This window comes from Lepidothrix coronata, unplaced genomic scaffold (assembly GCF_001604755.1).
Source record: "Lepidothrix coronata isolate B3197 unplaced genomic scaffold, Lepidothrix_coronata-1.0 Scaffold6, whole genome shotgun sequence".
Lineage (NCBI taxonomy): Eukaryota > Metazoa > Chordata > Aves > Passeriformes > Pipridae > Lepidothrix > Lepidothrix coronata.
In genome coordinates this window covers 5051617-5071325 of record NW_016690186.1, presented here as the reverse complement: position 1 = coordinate 5071325, position 19709 = coordinate 5051617, and the positions used below count along the sequence as shown (strand labels likewise).

The 19709-nt window shown below is 38.5% G+C and overlaps 1 protein-coding gene across 2 annotated transcripts in view; it reads left to right on the top strand.

Moving 5' to 3' along the window:
* Positions 1-584: 584 nt before the first annotated feature.
* Positions 585-19709, top strand: part of MEP1B (meprin A subunit beta) — a 27907-nt gene continuing 8782 nt past the window's right edge. Inside the window, exons 1-9 of one of the 2 annotated variants that reach the window (XM_017830735.1) lie at positions 2044-2109; positions 7168-7186; positions 7372-7422; positions 7526-7569; positions 8567-8639; positions 9672-9789; positions 13978-14156; positions 15616-15834; positions 18961-19113. In XM_017830735.1, the coding sequence (XP_017686224.1) occupies positions 2047-2109; positions 7168-7186; positions 7372-7422; positions 7526-7569; positions 8567-8639; positions 9672-9789; positions 13978-14156; positions 15616-15834; positions 18961-19113 (919 nt within the window). In that variant the 5' untranslated portion in view covers positions 2044-2046. Of the gene's footprint in view, positions 778-2043; positions 2110-7167; positions 7187-7371; positions 7423-7525; positions 7570-8566; positions 8640-9671; positions 9790-13977; positions 14157-15615; positions 15835-18960; positions 19114-19709 lie in introns of those variants that run through there. The other variant, XM_017830726.1, reaches the window with a different exon arrangement.

Below are 19709 nucleotides of genomic sequence, written 5' to 3'. Positions count from 1 at the left end.
CTTCATCCCTATATTTACCACTGACAAGAGGTTGGTGTGAGGTCTCAATAGTGGTTGATGCATCTTAGAAGTGGGGATGAGGGAACAGAGAACAATTGTATTCATTACTTTTGTCTAAAGAGGACCAAAGAAGTAGAAAAGCAGAATTTTAGACTTTCTTTCAACACCAAGTAGCAAGGCCAAAATTGTTCCATTTCTTTTGAGTTCATCATCTCAGGAAAACCCTTGTAAGGTACTATAGTCAAGGAATACTGGATGCAGCTGCACTAGTATTTTAATTTTGATCAAGACTGTAATTTTTAAGCAAGTGTTATCATCATTTTTTTTCATGGTTACGCTACCACGCTTTAGTTTACATCACAGAGCAGTTTTGGGGTGTCCAAACTGAATTTCTTTGTTTTGAAAATAAGCCAGAATATGTTCTGTAGATCCCTGCCTAATGCAGTCCAGTTGTCCCCACTGATGTCGGGTCCTTGGGATCAAATCAGAGCCAGACCAAAGTAGAGCCCTTTGAGATGTGTGCAGCATAGATGCCAGGTTCTTACCACCAGGTGTTTCAACTATGAATCTGTTCCAGTTGGTTCGAAATACTTGGTAGTGTGGACATGGCCAATCTAGAGAGCCTCCAGAAGAAGAACTACCATCATCTCTCAGCAGCTGGTGATGACAGCATGCAGAATTCAAGGACCACCAAACTTGTAGAGGAAATCTTGACAAAAGAGCCATTCGACCTACCAAACATCACTGATTTGAGAGCAGTTGACACCATCGATACTGGTGAGTAGAGGATTACAATATTTAGCTACTTAGGTAGAAGAAGACCCTAACATTATAAGAACAACAATTTCTGCAACTGCTGCTTCTCAATGCATCAGCAATGAAGTAAGTATGGATCTGAGTAGCTAAAAATGGCTTAGGTGTCCTCATTACTTAGGATCTTTCTTTCTTATTTATCAGCTCTGATAATTAAAATAGTGTGCCAAATGTTATTAATTTTGATATAATAATTTGTGAGTCTGTATTTAAATACAAAATCTAAATTTAAGTTTTATGATAGTCTATCCACATAGTTGGTCTGCGAAAATAAAAGGTTAACAAAGCCTGATCATACAATTACTGCAAATAGGTGCAAGTTAAACATAAGAAGAAACTATGGCAATTTCAGCACTCACTGACAGGTAGGAAGTAGAAGAGATGTCTGGAGTTGGAAGAAACACCCAAGAGTCACAGACAGTGGTGAGTGGTGATAGTACAGTGGTAATGACATTTTAAATATTAATTTGCATGGAATCTTTAAATGATCCAAAAGGATACCATTATTTGAGGTAGTGACAAATAGTGTCTCACATCTATCAACAGTAGAAATAGAATTGCATTTTCCTAAAGCAGGATACTGAAATTATGTTTCTGACAGATTTTTTTTATATGTAGACACATTTCTAATTTTCACTTTCAAAAAAAATGCGTAATTATCTATGTATTAATGGCTTACTTGCCAAGAGTCTTGCTAGCTTTCTGTTGTTCAAAAGGTTTTAGTGCCAGGTTTATTCATTGAATCACAGGATGACTGAGGTGGGAAGGCACCTCTGGAGATTGCCTAGTCCAATTCCCCTGCAGCACTCCTGCAGGGTCACGTGCATTGCTCAGATCTGTGTTTGATTGGGTTTTGACTGTCTCAAGGATGGAGACTCCACAACTCCTCTGGGCAACTTGTTCCAGTGCTTAAACCCCCCTGGAATAAAAAACCAAATTATTTCTTAAAAGTTCTTAGATTTAAATGGAATTTCCTATATTTCCTAAAATGTGCCCATTTCCTCTGTATTTCCATTTTCTTGTTTCCATTTCATCCTTCATCATATTTCAGGTTGTGTCCAATCCTTTTTCTCTCAGCAGTAATATAGTTAAGATGGACTTCACTTACTTGACAAGAGAAAGGTAGTAAAGTTAATCGTTGTTGGGAGGACAAAGGTTTTGATTTATGATACTTACTGCCTTAAATACCAAGTTGATCTAAAATTCTGTCCATGCAACTCCTGGCTAGAGAACATGAGCTTGTTTTCTGTGTCTGTGCTTCTAACTTGGCTTCTTCTTCAGATGGTCTGGAGTCTGGTAAGAAAACAAAGAATATATATTCTTTATATGATTGAGTAAGTAATGTAGCTTAAGATGAGTTTGAGAAGAAAACTATTAAGTATGTTGATTTTGCAATATAAGAATTCTGTTATCATCTGCATTAGAGAGAGAGAAGATTTCTTTTTCCTAGGGGAAAGTGTTGCTCTTTTTCATAGACCTGGCTATACATAGAAAGAGCTTATCTTGTGTTCCCCATCTAAGCAAGATGTCCACTAGTATTCAAAGTGCCATTACCAGAATAACAAGTCTGGGGTTAGAAATAAAATAAGTATTGAAATGTATTTCACTACTCCATGTTTAAATGGATTTTTTTTTTCTCTAACACAATATATTTGATATTGAAAGTGATGCCTTTTTAGCCACTGGATATACTTGGAAATGACTGCTTCCTGTTCCTCCAATCCAGCTGAAATATTTAAGGTCAAAAAGTAACAGCTGAGATTTTTGTATTTTCTGTCTTTTGTAGTGAAATATAGCACTTTGTTCATGTTGGGATGCTTTGTTGTAGATGTCCGGAATTTTTGGTGATGCACAATATAATTTGGAGAACAAAAGCCAATAGGTTGTCGAAAGTTTGTTCCAGCTGTTCGTAGTGTCAGCGTAATCTACAGTGTAGGGCACTACTTTCTGTGACATGATGTAAGTGCAATAACATTACCTGAGTTATGCAACTTAACTATTTGTTTCTGTGAATCCATCTCCTGTATCTCACTGTGGCAGCCTTGTCTTCTTCCTCTCCACTAACACATACTCATATGTCTCCCAAAGTCAAGAGCTCAACCTCACACTCCTAACTTTCCCATAGTCCTCCTGTATCCCCTACTACCCCAATCTCATACTTCTATTTCCATTACCTGTTCTTCTTCCTCAACCTTTTGGAAACTCAAATCTCAGCCTTGTTTAGATTCCACTGCAGACTGTGTTAAAGCCCATAGTAGGTGATGCAGGATGCTACTAACATCTACAAGTTATCTGACATCAAACTGATTCCTAATAACCAGGTCTTTTGTGAGAGGGGTTTCTGATCACTAGGGCTAATTATTAAATTTCCATATGTCCTATGGCCAGGAAGAGCTTATTTCATGTTTCTGGATGCCAATACTGAAATTATATAACCTGAAGAAAACAGTGCTAAGTTAGGGTTTCTCATCCAAAGTGGTTGAGTATATTCCATCTGAGGTTTATGGTAAGACAGGGAAGTTTTCATCAAATGATTCATCACATACTTGAATAGATTTCCAAGCAAAGTGAAGTGGATCAACTTATGGAGATGCCAGGGCATCATGGTGATGTCATAGGTACTCTAATAAGGATTACCCATTTGTTTCTCCACTGATTGCTGAGTGAGTCTACTTACCTAACTTTTACATGGCTTCAATAGGTGAGATGTTTCTCACCTGTCCAAGATGCAGTTGAATTATTTGCCGGTAAATATGCTTACAAGCCAGGGTTTAACCAACCATTACTGTATCTTAATTCACATAAACCACGTTGTCCATGTCCAAAGTTAGGGACTGATATTAAAATTGTTCAGAAATTTGTGTGTGTGAATAAACTATATTCCTGTTTGGTACACTTCAGCTAGCACAACCTTCCTCTGTATGTGACTGTGAACTTTGAATCTGTTGTGCATTTACAATACTTCCACAGACTGCATCATATAGTTTGTCAGGCTGGTGTTGAGACCGAAGTCACTGCCACCGAAACAAATAATACTTGTATGCAGAAATACTCCTTTTGAAACAGACTGTTTTGGTGTTGAGATTCACAGGGCTAAAGACCTAGTTTTGTTGGGAATGAAGTGAAAAAAAGTGATGGAAGGGATTCCTTCAGTGTAAAACATTCAGTGGCAGTTCTCAGACACTGAGGACCAGCCTGGATTTCGCCGAGTTGCTGAATTTGGCATTGTTCAGTCATGGACTCACTTTTTGATTTGTGCACCAAGGTACCACTGTACTTAGCTACACTGATTTCAGTTTGCTGCTGCTAGAGGAACTTTTGCAGGAGTTAGCCAGTTTGTACCTTTGGCACAGTTGTACTTTCTGATTAGTAAATATGGGTGCACTGTAGTTTATAGTTATTGATACTGTAGGAGCATGTTACTCCCTGTTAATGGTTACAATTCAAAATGTGTGTTGCATACTCTGCCCATGTACTTTCAGCTTGTTTTACAAGCTGCACTTTCATTTTAAAACTTGAGTATGTGGATATTGTCACACAGTGATAACAAATTATCTTATACAGTGATAACGAAATATAATGATAAGATAAATGTGCAATAAAAGTTAAAAATGTAGGGGGTTTCTGATTGACATCTCAAATATATGGATGATTTCTCTGAAAAAGATATCTGGGGTTATTAAACTATATCTGTATACAGTTACATGCTTTTTTTTTTTTTCTGAAGTCCCCATTGTTATTTCTCATGTATCAATGTAAACCTGAATGATTGCAGTTAACTCTGAAATGTGAGATCAAAATCAATCCTTCAGCATTTTCATCTGCAGAACTCTGGAACCAGTTTTTCAATGGACTCGATCACTTTTCCTCAATGATACTGGGTTTTTAAGAGTCAACTGTCTTAAAATCTACCGAATTTTAAAACCACTCAAAAAATGCAGAGTGCAGAAACAGGGCTGTTTCAGGAGAAATTCAGCCAGGAAAAAGATTCTACTCCGAGTTTTCTGTAACCAATGCTTCAAGGTCAAAATCCTGCCTTTAGACTGAGCAAGGATATATGTGGGTGGTAGTTTTCATTTAAAAAATTAAGAATTTGAATTAAAAACTTTGCCTGTACTTTACCTTAACCTGTTACAGATAGATATTAAGGTTTTGATTGTGCCAGCTGATACCAGGAGGAATTATCTCTCTTAAACCTTTAAACTATAGCCTCTTCTTCATTTTGGCAAAAAAAGGTTTTCCCCTCTAAGGCAATGAGAATAGATTTTTAAAATCAGATGAAAACTGTGAAGGAACAATTTGAGTTAATTTTAGTTCAGGTGAATCAAAATCATAAAATGAGATTTCAGACTTTTGTATTTACAGTATTTTTTTCTGCCATATTCTGAAGTTTTTACAAGACCGTAATTTGAGATTTAAAATTAATCTTTCATTACAAAGCTAAAATAGGGCATTCTGACAATTTCACAGCTCTCTTTCTGAATCTTGAAATTTTATGGAAGGTAGGGTTTTTTTCTGTATTTGGTTAAACTTTTTGTATGAATGCCATCGGTTTTAAGGCTCACAATTGTTTCCCTCAAAATTGTTCCCATCATTACGTGTCAAAAGTCAGGGGTAGAAGAACAAGTGGATTTGAATCTCGCTTGAATATTCTGGTCATACTGTTATCTTATACATCATACAGATGGTAGAAATTACCACAATTAATATTCCTGGGAACTGCGTGGACTTGACTTTTACCATTTTTCAGCACTCTGAGCTTGTATTGCTCATTGCTTCTAATGAAGGTTGCAGATGCTTATCACACTGGAAAAATAAGTCCTATCTGCAAAACTGCATGTATGAAAGATAAAGATGCTTTTTTAACCTTCAATTTGTGAACTTCTTTTCAAATATAGAAATACGAAACACCCAGTAGTGATTGCTTAGTGTGCTGGTTTAAAGGTAAACCAGCAGGGGAAATGAACCCAACTCAAAAGAGAGATTATAAATCAGAATAACAATTTAATAAAATATACAATAAGTATGATTATACAGACAAACAATTGGTTTTAACCCACAAAACCCAAATGTATAACCCAGCACCCTGGGGCATGAACAGAGTGTTCTTTGGGCCCCCTGAGTCCAAAAAGGAGAGGGGAAAACCTGTTGGTGAGAGTGCTGTTGCAGCCTGGTCAAGAGTGGTGATTGCAGTCTGGTCGAGAGTGGTGGCTGCAGTCTGGTTGAAAAGTGGTGGTCTGCAGTCTGGTTGAGAGTGGTGGTCTGCAGTTTGGTTGAGAGCGGTGATCTGCAGTCTTCCTCTGGATCCCACGAGTGGTTAAAAAGTCCCAAGACCCCCAGATTACATATCCTCCAGTTCAGGCAGGAATGCCCAGTACCTCCCTCAGGGCGGGGAGTTCCACAGTGGGTGTGAAGACAGGAGCATCCTCCTATCTCACAGGCCTCTTAACACCCAGTTTATAGCCTGAAGAGTCAGGCTGCTCTGGGCAGGTGGTGTAAATGGTCTATTGATAACAGTTTCTGGGAAATGGCATGGAAGGCTATTGAATACCCATACAGTGATGAACTGGTCCCAGCTGTTCTAACTAGGACACTTAAAAAGGCTGTTCATGATTTTACTCACTGTGTGATAAATAGTTGTGTAATATTATGTCAAATATGTTCAAAGCAGTCCAAAACGAAGTGTCTAGTCCTGTAAAAGAATGATGATTACATTCTAGAGGCATGCTATAGCAAGGAAAGTGTTCTATGTGTATCTCATTATATGACATTATATCTCGTTATGGTCTGTGGATTTTACATGTTGCTGAAAGAGTTTGTGAGTTGTTATTGCATAGGTAAGTGGAGTCCGGATAGGGCACTGAACTGGGGCTGAAGTGACCTGGGCTGTGTACCCAGTCCTTCAAAGTCTTGCTGTGTGATGGCAGACCACTAATTCTGTTCTCCCATCTTCAGCTTTACAATGGAAAGTTAAGCATAAGTTCCATAGGTTCTTCACAGATGCTGACTGGAAACAATACTTGATTCCACAGTAATAGGCTCTTTTTTTTTTTGTCATTTGTGAAGGACCATTCAATACAACCTGAGTTGTGAGAGAAAACCTCACAGAAGCAGTAATGGGAAACTTACTTGTTGGGCAGCCTGAGGTGGGGTGTGCACAAAGCTGACACATGAGCAAATGAAGTTTTCCAGTCAAATGAGGAGGCAGTGGGTCCAGTCAATCCAATACAAAGTCATGTGCTAAGTGCTGTCAGTTGAGCTTGAATTGCATCTCTAATATTGTTGAGAGAGTAACGCAAACTGCATTTCATCATGTGCCTTTCTAATAATATCTTTTTTTCTTCCCCCTTTCAGCCTGCTCCAGAGACAACTGGTGAGTTCTGTTTAGAGATCTATTTGTATGCATGGGAGGCAGTCAATGAAACCAGCTGCTCATAAACATGGCTAGGACAGACACGGATTTATAATTACTGTTATTGTTATTGCATTAATTTTCACACTTCATAAAGATAACAGCAAGGGCTAATGTCCTACCTCACTTGTCTTTTTATTTTTCAGAAGTAGACGTAGATGGAGGAATTGAAGAAGACATTTTCGACATCAATGAAGGTTTATCAAAATTCAATTTCTCTTTTAATTCTTTTTGGTAATTTTCATTATGTTAGTCACAGATCAATACAATAACCAAATGTTTATAACCTCTTCTCTTTAGCTTTAGGACTAGACCTTTTTGAGGGAGACATCAAACTTCATGTGGTGAGTTCAAGTATAAAATATAAAACCATGAATGTGTCATTGACTTACATAATGTAAAGTATTGCTGGCATGGAAATGATAGATTTATCCTGCTCCTACTAACAATAAATGTTGTTTATGTAACAATAAACTGAAGATAGTTGGGGGTGGAATTCTACAAATTGTCATAGACAATGAAGGAGTCAGGAGCATTTGCAGAAACATTATCCAGCAGAAATCTGTTCAGCCATTAGATCAATATTATTAGCTTCTTGTTTCCTTTACTGTGTTTTTTATATTTGAGCTTTTAAGAGATTCAGCAGCACTGATCATCATTGAGGCAGATTTATATTAGAAAAATATTCTTTTAACTGTACAGTATTTATTTTGAGCCAATTAAATTTACTGAGCAATGCTGCAAAACATCCATCATATAGATTGACTAAAACCAATGGAAAAATTAGATCTGTAATACCACACGTTAAAGCTTCCAGCCAGCATCCTTGTCTCATCAATTAAAAAAAAATAATTGCATTTATATCTCAAAAATGGCTAGTAGGAAACCCCGAAAGTGTCTTGTACTCTGAAGGTCAACAGTGTTTTACTCTCCCTTTTGGGAGATATGCTTTGGCCTAAGCATGTCAGTGGAAGCAGAGACAGCACTTGCTAAAGACACAGAAACAAACTCTTGCATTATGAAAAATTAAAAAATTATTAATACTTGTTCAGTTTTCAATACTTTAGATCTTAATGCTTCCCATATGAGCTGAAGCTCCTATGCACATGCATCAAAACTCAGGTAATTTCTATGGAGAAAAAGGTGCGGAAGTTGGAGACACTGGTAGAAGGGAGGGAAGGGATTTCAAACCAAAACCTTAGACCTCTGAGTTTTTTTGAGTTTGTTGTTTTCCTTTATGCTTTACTTGGACCTGTAGGTTTGCTTTAGCACTGTTGTAGTCCCTGATACTAAATCACTTTTTCCTGAGGACTGCATACATCTCTTCTTTCTTGGATGCAGGAACGAAACTCCATCATTGGTGACAACTATCGGTGGCCCCATGTTATTCCCTATGTCCTTGAGGACAGCCTAGGTACAGTATTTGCCCTTGACAATGTCTGTATGTTGTGTTGATTGAAATGTTAAATACGGGTTGATAAAGCTTCTGTGGCATCCTTTCCTCTTTTAAGACTAGAGCAGGCATTTCCCAGAGCAGGAATGGGGCTGAGTGTGCACAAATGGGGTATATAATCTTGGTATTGGTGCTGGCTCTCACCTCCTTTCTTGAATTATTCTTATTCTGCCATTGCTGTGGCTCAGCAGATTAATTTGGTTTTGAAGGCTTGTGTCTGAGGCATGAAACTCTACTAAGCAGAAGTAAAAAGAAGGGCACGGAAGATCTTTTTGAAGCCATTTACAGCATCTACAGCACTGAAGGCAAAATGGCATTCTGACAGACAGTGTGCAATGGCACATTGCTGAGTCCCCTAACGTGGGCCATCATAGTTTGTCTCCATTCCTTTCACTCCACCCACCTGTGGCTCTGGATGGCAGAGGTGGGCGGTGAGTGGGAAGCTGAAATTCTTACTGATACCACATAGGGAGATTACATAGGGTGGGGTCATCCCCAGTTTAAATTCAGATCTAAGATGGATTGAAACTATACAAGTTTCTTAGAGGAGATAACCCAGATATAATGTGAGCAGTTCAAATCCTGGAGAAATTCTGTGAGAGATCTGTAGCCTGCCTTCCACACTCGGTAAAATCTGATGTCTTTATTTCCTATTTATTTAATACTTGCTTATGTAAATCTCAAAAAAAGTAAATGAAAGAATTTACAAAATTAAGACCTACACACTATCATATTTTGTATACTCATCATGTCATACTTTATACATAAGTACCTAAGAAAAATTACATGGGAGCAAAACAAGAGGAAGATATAGTGTCACAACAGCCTAATTTATGTTTTTTTGGGTCCCTACTCGGGTCTTTATCCAGCAAAAAACCTGCTTATTTTGATCAAAAATAGCTGGAGCAAGACCCACCCTTAGGACTTGCCCTGTACAGATAATAACACAAATCTGTTGTTTCAGTATTGACAAGAACACTGTTTGCTTTGCAGAAATGAATGCTAAGGGACTCATCCTCAAGGCATTTGAACAGTATCGACTGAAAACCTGTATTGACTTTAAACCTTGGGAAGGGGAGAAGAATTACATATCTGTGTTCAAAGGAAGCGGGTAAGAGGAGTAATTCAAAATAACTTTGATTCTGTTTGCCTTCAGACTATTTTCATGGCCAGTATTCACTCTAAAACTCACATATCTGATTATAATTTTGTATTTTTGTTGTCTTCATTTTCCCAGTCTTTTTTAAACTGGAAATTGTAGTAGTTTCCAACGCAGGTATTACCTTAGCAGTAATGAACAATTACTTACTGATACTTATTTTTAAATACAAGAGGAAATTAAGTCCTTTAAGAGGTAATTTTCTGGACATGGTAAAATATATCAGAAACAAGGCAGTTATGGTCTTGACTGATTTTTGGATATATGGAGTATCACTTTCAAATGGTTATTCTTAGTATACCTTAGTATTTAGGGAAAAAAAAAATCCCAGAAGAAATAGGATAGTTCTAACTCTGGGGCAATGATTTTTTTTTAATATAACAATGGAATTGCGTTTGAACAATGTACATCACCATTCAGATAGATATAGGAGCAACATTTTTAAATGCTGTACAACACTGACATATTTTACTGATGTTTCACTTTATTTACCTCCTTTGATGAACAGTTCTGCTATTTCACCTTAAATTTTGCAAGACAAGACTCCAGTAAAGAAGTCAAAATTGACCCAGCTTCTTCCCTTCTAAGACAATTTCTGTCAAAACAGTGCAACAAGAATAAATATATTCTCCTCTCTATGCTGAACCATTTCTCCTTTAGAAAAGGTGAACAGGGAGAGCTTGATAGCCTGGTGAGGAAATTTGCTTTCAGAAAATCATTTCCTGATATGAGAATGCGTTCATAAATGGGAAAAGATTTTCTGACAATAAAAATGTTTCTCTTTCCCTTTGGCTTGTTCTGAGATATTTGTAGCAGATAATTGTTTCAAAATTTCTTCAGTCTCTGGCTCTTTATATTTTTTGCTATTCATGCTGTACATATGACATTGAAACTCAGCTCTCAAAGATGTGTAAGTGGAGACTCGAGGAGTCTCTGCTAATGACTCAGGCTTTCTGAGCTAAATGGAAAACTCATGTAGCTGATTTTTCTATTCCTTGTTCCCATAAAGTATGCATTGAATTTGCTAATAATTGTACCTGAAAAAGAACCACAATATTTAGCCTATGGCACGTAGGAGGCCTCTGTGCAATATTTCATTTATATGTCTTAAAAATAGATGAGTCATGGTGATGAAGAAGACGAATCATTCTAGTTGTATAGCATTTCTTGCCCTCACTGCCTGGTGTGCTGCTTGCCCTGAAATGTTTCTATCACCTCAGCTGACACATCTGCAGCAGCACTTTTTAAAAGGTTGGAACTAAATGGTGCAGTCTCCTGAAAACAGCCATTCAGTTTCAGTGAGTCAGTTTGGGCTGTACAAAGAAATCAAGACTGACCCTGCATGAACTGCCTTTCATTTCACTCCATTCCTAACTTTGGATCTAGTGGAACAAGGTGTAAGCTGGGCAAACCAACCCATTTCCCCTCTGCTGTTCCTAATGTTTTTTGTTTTTTTTTTTTTTTTAATCAGCTAGGACTCTTCTAACCGCTGACTAAAGACCTCAGTCCAGAGGTACAGTGCAGACAGGCACACAAGGTTCCTGGCAACATAAAGTTTTACCACACCAAGAAAAAGTTGATAAATCATGCCTACCTTTCTGATCTTGGCTTGCATCTATAAAACAGAGGAATGTGGGGGAACTTTGTATCAAAAGGATTTGTAGTAGGTCATAAAGTCCTCATCTGAATTACTCTTTTGAATTCAAACTAAGTCAACCACAAAAGAAGCCAGCTGCCACTTTGTTGGGTTGACTGCCCTATGTAAAAATACGTTTGTAGTCTCTGATGTACGTACACAGTGTAACAACACTCAGTACAAAAAGCCCTCTCCGTGTACACATTCTTCATCCTACCATTCACCACGCCTTGGCTACTACCTCTACTATGTTAATAGGTATATAGTTATAAAACTGAGTAGAGGTATGTGTAGGGTTTTCTAGCACACAGCCCTCCACTTCATGCTTTACCCAGGTCTATGCATCTGCAGCAGGGATTAGACTAAGGATTTATTTAAAGATGTTTTCTGGACTCCAGCCAATGTGCTGAGCAAAATACACGGGGGATGCTTGTGAATTACAGAATTGCAGGAGCATCAAATGTGGCAAGTGCCTGCAAAGCTCACAGAACAATCTGGGAACCTGCAATGGATGTGCCATTTCTCCTTACTCTTCTCATGAAGAGAAGGATTCATTCAGCAGGAAAACTGGCGTGGTGTGATAGAGTCAAGTGTCAAGTGGTTAGCTGATCAGGGAGGATCGATGTCATCTCTACTATTTCCACATGGAAAATTAGGTTTTCATGGAGCACTCCTGGGAGGCCACTTCAGCTCTTTGCCACTGTGGCACACAGCAAAGGGAATCCATGCAGAAGTGGGTTGAGATAGATCCTTGGCTAGCCCACTTGCTGCTGGTAAGCTGAAGTGTTTGTGAGCTGATACTGGTGATCTGTGATACTTCAGGAAGGAAATCAGTAACAGGACATCAGCATAATAGCGTGTCTGAAATGAGTGGCACCACTGCTACTGATGGCATGTGGCTATTTACAGCCCATCTTCCAGAAAGAGGGATGGTGGAATTAGTCAGAGAAGGTAGTTCTCTGTGCCCCTTGCCTCTGATAGCAGTGCAGATAGCATTGAGTCAGAGGTGATAGAGCTCTCACACACCCCGGGGAAGCTGGGACTTTCCTCCACTTTTCTCCCCTCCTGAAGACGCTGCTAACAAGGGGTTCCAGGTGCCCATTGATCTGGAGTGCCTTGTGCCACTTGCCTAAGTTTTATTCTCAGTGCAGGGTGATGCAGACCATGTATTTACTCCCTCTGTGGCTGTAGAATGATGACGTTGTGGGCATTTGGCAGTCTGAAGGCAAAGGGAAGCTTCATCCACCATTGTTTGGATGTTAGTTTTGCCAGGTGTCCTGGGTATGCCTGTAGGCTGCTGTGCACTGTGCAGCAGCTGTAAAGCCAGACGTGTCTTTGATACAAGGTAGACCCAGACCTGTGATGGATTTCTTATAGTTCTGCACAACACAAGAAAAAGCTGCATAATCACTATGAGGCCTTGTTCAGGGGAAGTCCTTGAAATTATGGATGCTACATGTGCTCCTTCCCAGGTCTCACGTTGTGATTTTAATAAGTAATCAATAGCCAAGGCCTGTGTTGCTCTGTGGAAAAAGAAATACTGGGGAACATGTGGCACTAATAAATTACAGAGTTCAAAAGTGCATAGTGTACTTATATTTTAAAATTTCTGAGGCAATAGGACTGCAAATCCTATGGCATATTTTGTGCCCGATTAATTTTATATACTTCATTGGGCAAGTATTGATTTATTTGCTGCATAAAATATCAATTTAAATGTAGCTCTCTGTGCTTGCTACTTTGTGGACATGGGGTACCATTTTATTGGCTTGTGCAGATAACACACCAAATTTTTTTATCATTGAATAAGAACTTCCAGTACAGCTGTGGTTTTGCTGTTCCTTGTGAGTTGTGTGTCGGCAGCAAGTGCTCTAGCACAGCAGCTCACAGAGAGCCAGAAAAAAAAGAGCTTCCAAAAAGCTCTGTCAAATCCACCAACCTGTCAGAAGGCAAATGCAGTCATGCAAAAGCCCACCTTGCCTGACAGCCACAGCCCTGTGCAAACTAAAAGGCCAAAACAGCGCAGAGAGAAGTGGCTGCAATGGCAGAGGCAAGAATGTCTGTGAACCTAGATCCTGTTAGGATAGGGACAGGTTCAAACGGTGCTCATAGTTGTGTACTGTGGTCCAGCTGAAAATCGTTAATTTGCAGTAACTTAATTACTCTAAATCATGTGCCCATAACCTTTGATGTTCCAGAGTACCAACCAAATCCTCACCAGTTTTCTTCTGTCACAAATAGCTCAACGTTTTTCTGCTAAATAAAACGCAGTAGAAACGGTAGAGCCAGATCCAGGTAACTGCTTGTTCATCAAAACAGAGCTAAATGTAAGAAGAAAGGATATGGTAAGGAACAGATCAATGAAAAAGTGCTCACTGTAGCAAAATGTGACTTCAATGCTCAGGTTAAAAATATACCTGTTGCACAGACTGGTTCTGGACTTTGCTTGGCATGGGGATGGTGCATATCTCACAGAACTCTCTCTCATTTTATTTCAATGCTAGCTGCTGGTCCTACGTGGGAAACAACCAAGTGGGATTGCAGCAACTCTCCATTGGAACCAACTGTGACAGGATTGGGACAATCCAGCATGAGTTCCTGCACGCCCTGGGATTCTGGCATGAGCAGTCACGGTCTGACCGGGATGACTATGTGACCATCGTCTGGGACAGGATTCAGTCCGGTCAGTCACTCCCTTGCTTTTCCTTTCACACCCTGATGCTAGGGGGTTTAGCTGTGGAACATCCCTTCCAGCCACCCTTGTGTGGTCATGCTATCCTCTTACCTGGATTTACTTTTCAAAGCCAGTAGATCAAAAAAATTAAATATCGAGGGACATTGTATTTTGGACAGAAATCCTCATTTGTTGTTGCTGTGGTTATTTGTTCTGCCATGGCAGTTCCTAAAGCCCTAACTAGAGATCTGAGTCCTGTTATGCTACATGTTGTGGAGAAGTGCAGCAGGAGAGAATAATTTAATTTGTTTAAATGACTACTTTAAAAGCACTGTTACTCTGGGAGCCCTTAACAAAATAAAAATAACTAAAAAAACCCCCACCCACTCTGAAAGACCCAGTGGGACCAAAACCAGTAGAAAATCTCCAGTGAAAACAGTGGTTGTTCTCCTTCTGCCCAGTTACTACACATGGTGTGGGTGGCAGACCTGAGACAGCAGACTGTGCAGAGAGGGTGAGCAAGCAGCAGAGACCCCTTTCAATGTCTGCATTGCAACTAACAGTTACCTTAGCAATGCAGCTTGTGGATGTAAGTGTTGGCATATTTGACCCAAGCCTGAGAGAGGTAGCACAGGATTCCTCAGGACTCTGTTCTGTCTCTGCCTCTCTAGTTTGTCGTTGTCCTCTGTGACCTTCAGGCAGTCCAAAATCAAAGTTATATACACAAACTTGATGCTTTCCTAATACAGAAGACCGAAAAAGTAGATAATGATTAAATCTAATGCATTCTTATTTAGTTGTGATCAATAGTCAGGTGCATATGCAAGTATATATTGCCGAAAATTACTTAGACTCTGTTATTTGATTTCCATTATATTTTGCTGACTCTTTAGTGACAAGTTGCACTGTTGTTAGCCATTTGAAACTGCTGCAGCTTTTTTACACTAACTAGAATATAGTTACTGTATTTTGACTAATTTAAATCTTTACCCTCCATTGGGTAGTTAGCAATGGTTTTTTTGCTCATACTCCAGAAAACATCTGGAAGCTTACGCAATGACAGCTCTAACTTGTTTATTGTGACCTAAAATGACTAGCAATTAAACAATGGAGAATACAGATTAGAAACAGGGAGGCATTTCAGTTGCAAATTGCAGTAATTTGAGTACTGAAACACTATTTCCACTTTTGTGTATCACAAGCACATCAAAGATTGCAAGCAGTTTCACAGGAAAAAGTTTTCTGGTAACAAAAAAATTTGGTTAATCATCATGTTATGCTTCAGTGGCTGAAAGAGGAAAGTAAATAACTCTAAACTGGAAATAAAACTATTTTACAAAATAAGTACAAGTAAATGACTACAAAAAATATTTGGGGATCTTTTGGATTCTTTTTACTGTAAGACTTTACATCAAAACTTGATTCTCTTGGGCAACAAACAACCTTTCCTTTTATTTTTACCATTTAGGTAGAGAACATAATTTCAATAAATATGATGATAAAACATCGGACTTCCTGAATGTTCCCTATGACTATAATTCTGTGATGCACTATAGCAAAACTGCGTTCAGGAATGGAACTGAATCCACCATCATCACTAACATACCAGACTTCATCGATGTTATAGGACAGCGAATGGATTTCAGTGATTATGATCTCCAGAAACTGAACCGGCTGTACAATTGCTGTAAGTTTCTCCGTCTATTTTATATTTTATGCTTCTGGTGTTTGAAAGAAATGAGAATGATGCATATATGCTTGCACTCATCCAGACACAAGTGAAAGGGATGCTAACATATTTGGAGAAGTGAATTTTGTTAAAAACACCAGAAATAATGCTACAGCTAGAAATAAGAGCCCTCCTGCAGAAACATTGCTGAGTAGCAGAGTTTTCTGTGCCATTTTATCTGACCTTTAGTTGAAAACCAGCTTCACTCAGCAGCTGATTTTTGTTCACCCCTTGGGTGGCTGTTTAAAATGTATGCTTCTACAAATCTATGCTTTCGTTTTTTTCCCTGTATTATTCTACAGCTGTTGCTCAGACACCACAAAGAAATGAGTATCTTAGGCTATCGTACCTACTCCACTTTCATGGAATCTGTGAGACAGAGTGTGTGTTCATACAAAGAGGGTACAGATGCTGTTATTAGGAAAATTCAAGCTTTTAAAATTTTTTTTGTTTAGTTTCAAACCTGGTCTCTTACAAAAGGGATCAAAAGAGTTATTTTTATCAGGTGGGATTTATTTTAGAAAGTTGAATGAAAGCAAGAGACAGGAAAATAAATGTAATTCAACTACCAAACTGGAATACAGTTCTGTAATTGTTACTGCATCAGGCGTGCCCTAGCACTCAGATGAAAACTTTCACCTCACTGCCTCAGTATCCCAAGTAGTGAGTACTGGCTTACAATTATGTTTTAAGCCTAATTATACAGATACCCTAAACAATTATCAAACTGTTTTATTAAAATAGTGTATTATTTTGAACATACAATTCTGATGAAAATATTTCTATTTCTGTAGGTCTAAACTGAACACACACGAAGCCTTAGCTTCTAGCACTTGGCACACAGTCAATTAGGCATTATAAAAGTGCTTACAGCTAAGGATGTCTTTAGCAGTGGATGGGGTCTTTCTTCCTCTCCATTAATCTTATGCATTTTCCAATGGGGTCCTTCTTCCTCTCCATTAATCTTATATGGTTTCCATCATTCCCATGAATTACAGAAATACTTGATGACATTTTAACTTTCTTCTTAACCCACAGACACATTCCCCAAGTGAAATAACTCCCAGGAGCGTTGAAATCAGTGACAAAACTACCACCACCTTTAGTGTAATCAGGATCTGCCCTGCCCCCAGTCTGTCCCTTGGCTTCATACAGTGTTCACGATATTTGCAGAGACACAAGTGGTTGTCAGATCACCCACCATTTGCCTAAGTGGCCCCTGTGCCAGAGAGGACAGGTCCTTCCTGGGTCCCAGCCCTCGCCCACCCAGCTGCTGGACTGATCCTTCCAGGTTAGAGGGAAGACTGAGAATGTCAAACATGGTTTGGGTACTAGATATCCTCCCAGAAGAATCAAAAGACTCTTTTGGTTGCTGAACACAATTTAAAGGAAAGCTTAAGCTGAACTTCTGCTATAAGCCTGTTTGATTAGGAAATTGCATTAAAAATGGAAAAAATGGTTCTTAAATTAAAAAAAAAAAAAACCAACTCTCATCATAACAAATTCTGACTGATAGTTCAGTGCTGTTTTTATCTCTACTTCAAAACTGTCTTTAAGGCCAAATGATAACAGTAGATTTTAGTCTGCTTTCTGCTTCTAGCATACTCCTTAACAGAACTGACCATGAGGTTTCCCTCACACACGGGAAGTTAGGACCCAGCACTCATCCCCCATGTATTTTCTTCAAAGTCCAGTCTTTCACTACATACCAAGAAAGTATGTGGCTTTGGTGCACACGGAATTCGAAACCTGCCTCAAGCAGTGCCCACTTCCCCTATTTCAGGAATGAATCTAAGAAATACATCGTAAACTATTGGGTTTTGCTTTTCTCTCTTCCTGTCATTCAGGTCACCACTTCAGCCAGCACTTTCTAATTAAGGTTGTTAGGCTGCTTCTTTCCTGTTTGGGCAAATCGATTTCATGTTTTGTTTTGTATTTTGATTTCAAAGAGCTCTTTCATGTAATAATCCTCCATTTTTCCTTACCTTCTTTCTCTAGCAGTCAGTATAACATTTGCTGTGAATACTTTTCTTGGTTTTTACAAAATTGTACCAATATTGTATCTTAAAAAATATTAATCATACAACACCTCTGATAACCTTGCATCCTCTAGAGGGTTGTTAGCTTTCTATGAGGACAGCACAAAATATCTCAGCAGTAAAACTGATTTGGTAGGAGTTCATATCTAAGTACTTCCCTAAGTTACTGCTTAAGTGAAGCTTTTGGCATGTTATTGAGGTTGAGTTTTGTGACACTCATTGCATTATGATGCAATGAAACCTTTTAAACCTTTAAGCCACAATATTTTATGTATAGTTCAAAAAGCATTTTATTAACTTATTTTTTTTCAAATCATGGCTGGTGTTACACAGAGCTCAGACATGGTACAATGGGAAACAAAATAAAGAACAGGGATAAACCTGGATTGTACCTTCCCTCACCCATCCAGAGTTTGCTTTAGGCAGAGAAAACATTTCATATTATGTTCTCCCCTTCATATTCAACTGCACAGTCTTCCTTCACTTAATTTTTCACTTGTTGTATGAAAGACTTCATAAAATTTGTATGACATGAGAAATCCAATGGTCCCAAATGCACCTTTGCCAGATATTTGGGGTTTTCTTTCAATTCAGCTTTTTGAAAATCAAGGTTTTCTTATTCCAGTGAAATAACTTCTGCTCTTCTGTATTTCAAAATAAGTACTCCAGCTGACACATTAGTGACCTTTTATCAAAATCTGTGGCCAAGTGTGGACTGGCCCAAAGAAAGCAGAGGAATGAATGGGAAGTCTCAGGACCTTTTCACTATAATATGAGTGTGTAGGGATTGGCTTGGTATTAGTATTCCTTTTAAAATGAAAGATATGATATGATAATGGCTTATTAAATATCTTATTAATGTCAGTATTAATCACCAAAAGTTTTGTGTTCCTGAACATAATACATGTGAATGTTGATAGTATTTGAAGCCACTCATTATTTGGTGTTTGCATTTAGTCTTTCTCTGCTCATGGCTTTGGATCTTCAGAATTAAAATGTTTGTTCAATAGAGATTCATGACTTTTTTTTTTTTTTAATGTCATAGCCTCCTCACTAAGTTTCATGGACACGTGCAGTTTTGAACTTGAAAATATTTGTGGCATGATTCAAAGTTCAGACGATAACAGTGATTGGCAGCGTTTGCCTCAGGTTCCTGCTGGGCCAAATACTGATCACACTAATATGGGAGAATGCAAAGGTATGAAAAAAAAGTTCTTATCTTTCTGGGAAGCATTTTCTGCAGTGTCATGCAAGTTCACTTTGAGCTTGGCCTTGTTATCTGTTTATTTTTTGACAAATGACAGTTTATTTTTTAACTAAGCAACATAAATCTACATACTTAGGGACATCATGTGATATGTTTGATTTTATGCTTATTTGAGAAGATCGAATGCCCTTATCTCTTTTAATCTGTTTTCTAGCCTTAGTGTCACATCCTGACAAGAGAACTATATAGAGTTCTAACCTATGGTACAGGCACACCAGAAAGACTGCTGCTTTTCTGAATAATTGCTCAATAAGTCCTTGGGAAGGATTAGGATTTTGAAATGATGGATATTTTCAGGGCTGAAATGAAGAACTAATTGACAATATATCTAGTTGCATCTCAACTTGTCAGAAAGCTTCATGAGTTCAGAAGTTTAAACCAGTCCTCCAGAGAGTCAGCTATGAATTACTAGCACTGGGTAAAGAGTAAAAGCCCGTGGTTTTGAGTACAAATTGCTAGAGACAGCCACATGAGGAAAAAAGTTGCAAGGAGAATGGTTCTGCCTTTGGAGAATGTGAACAAGTGAC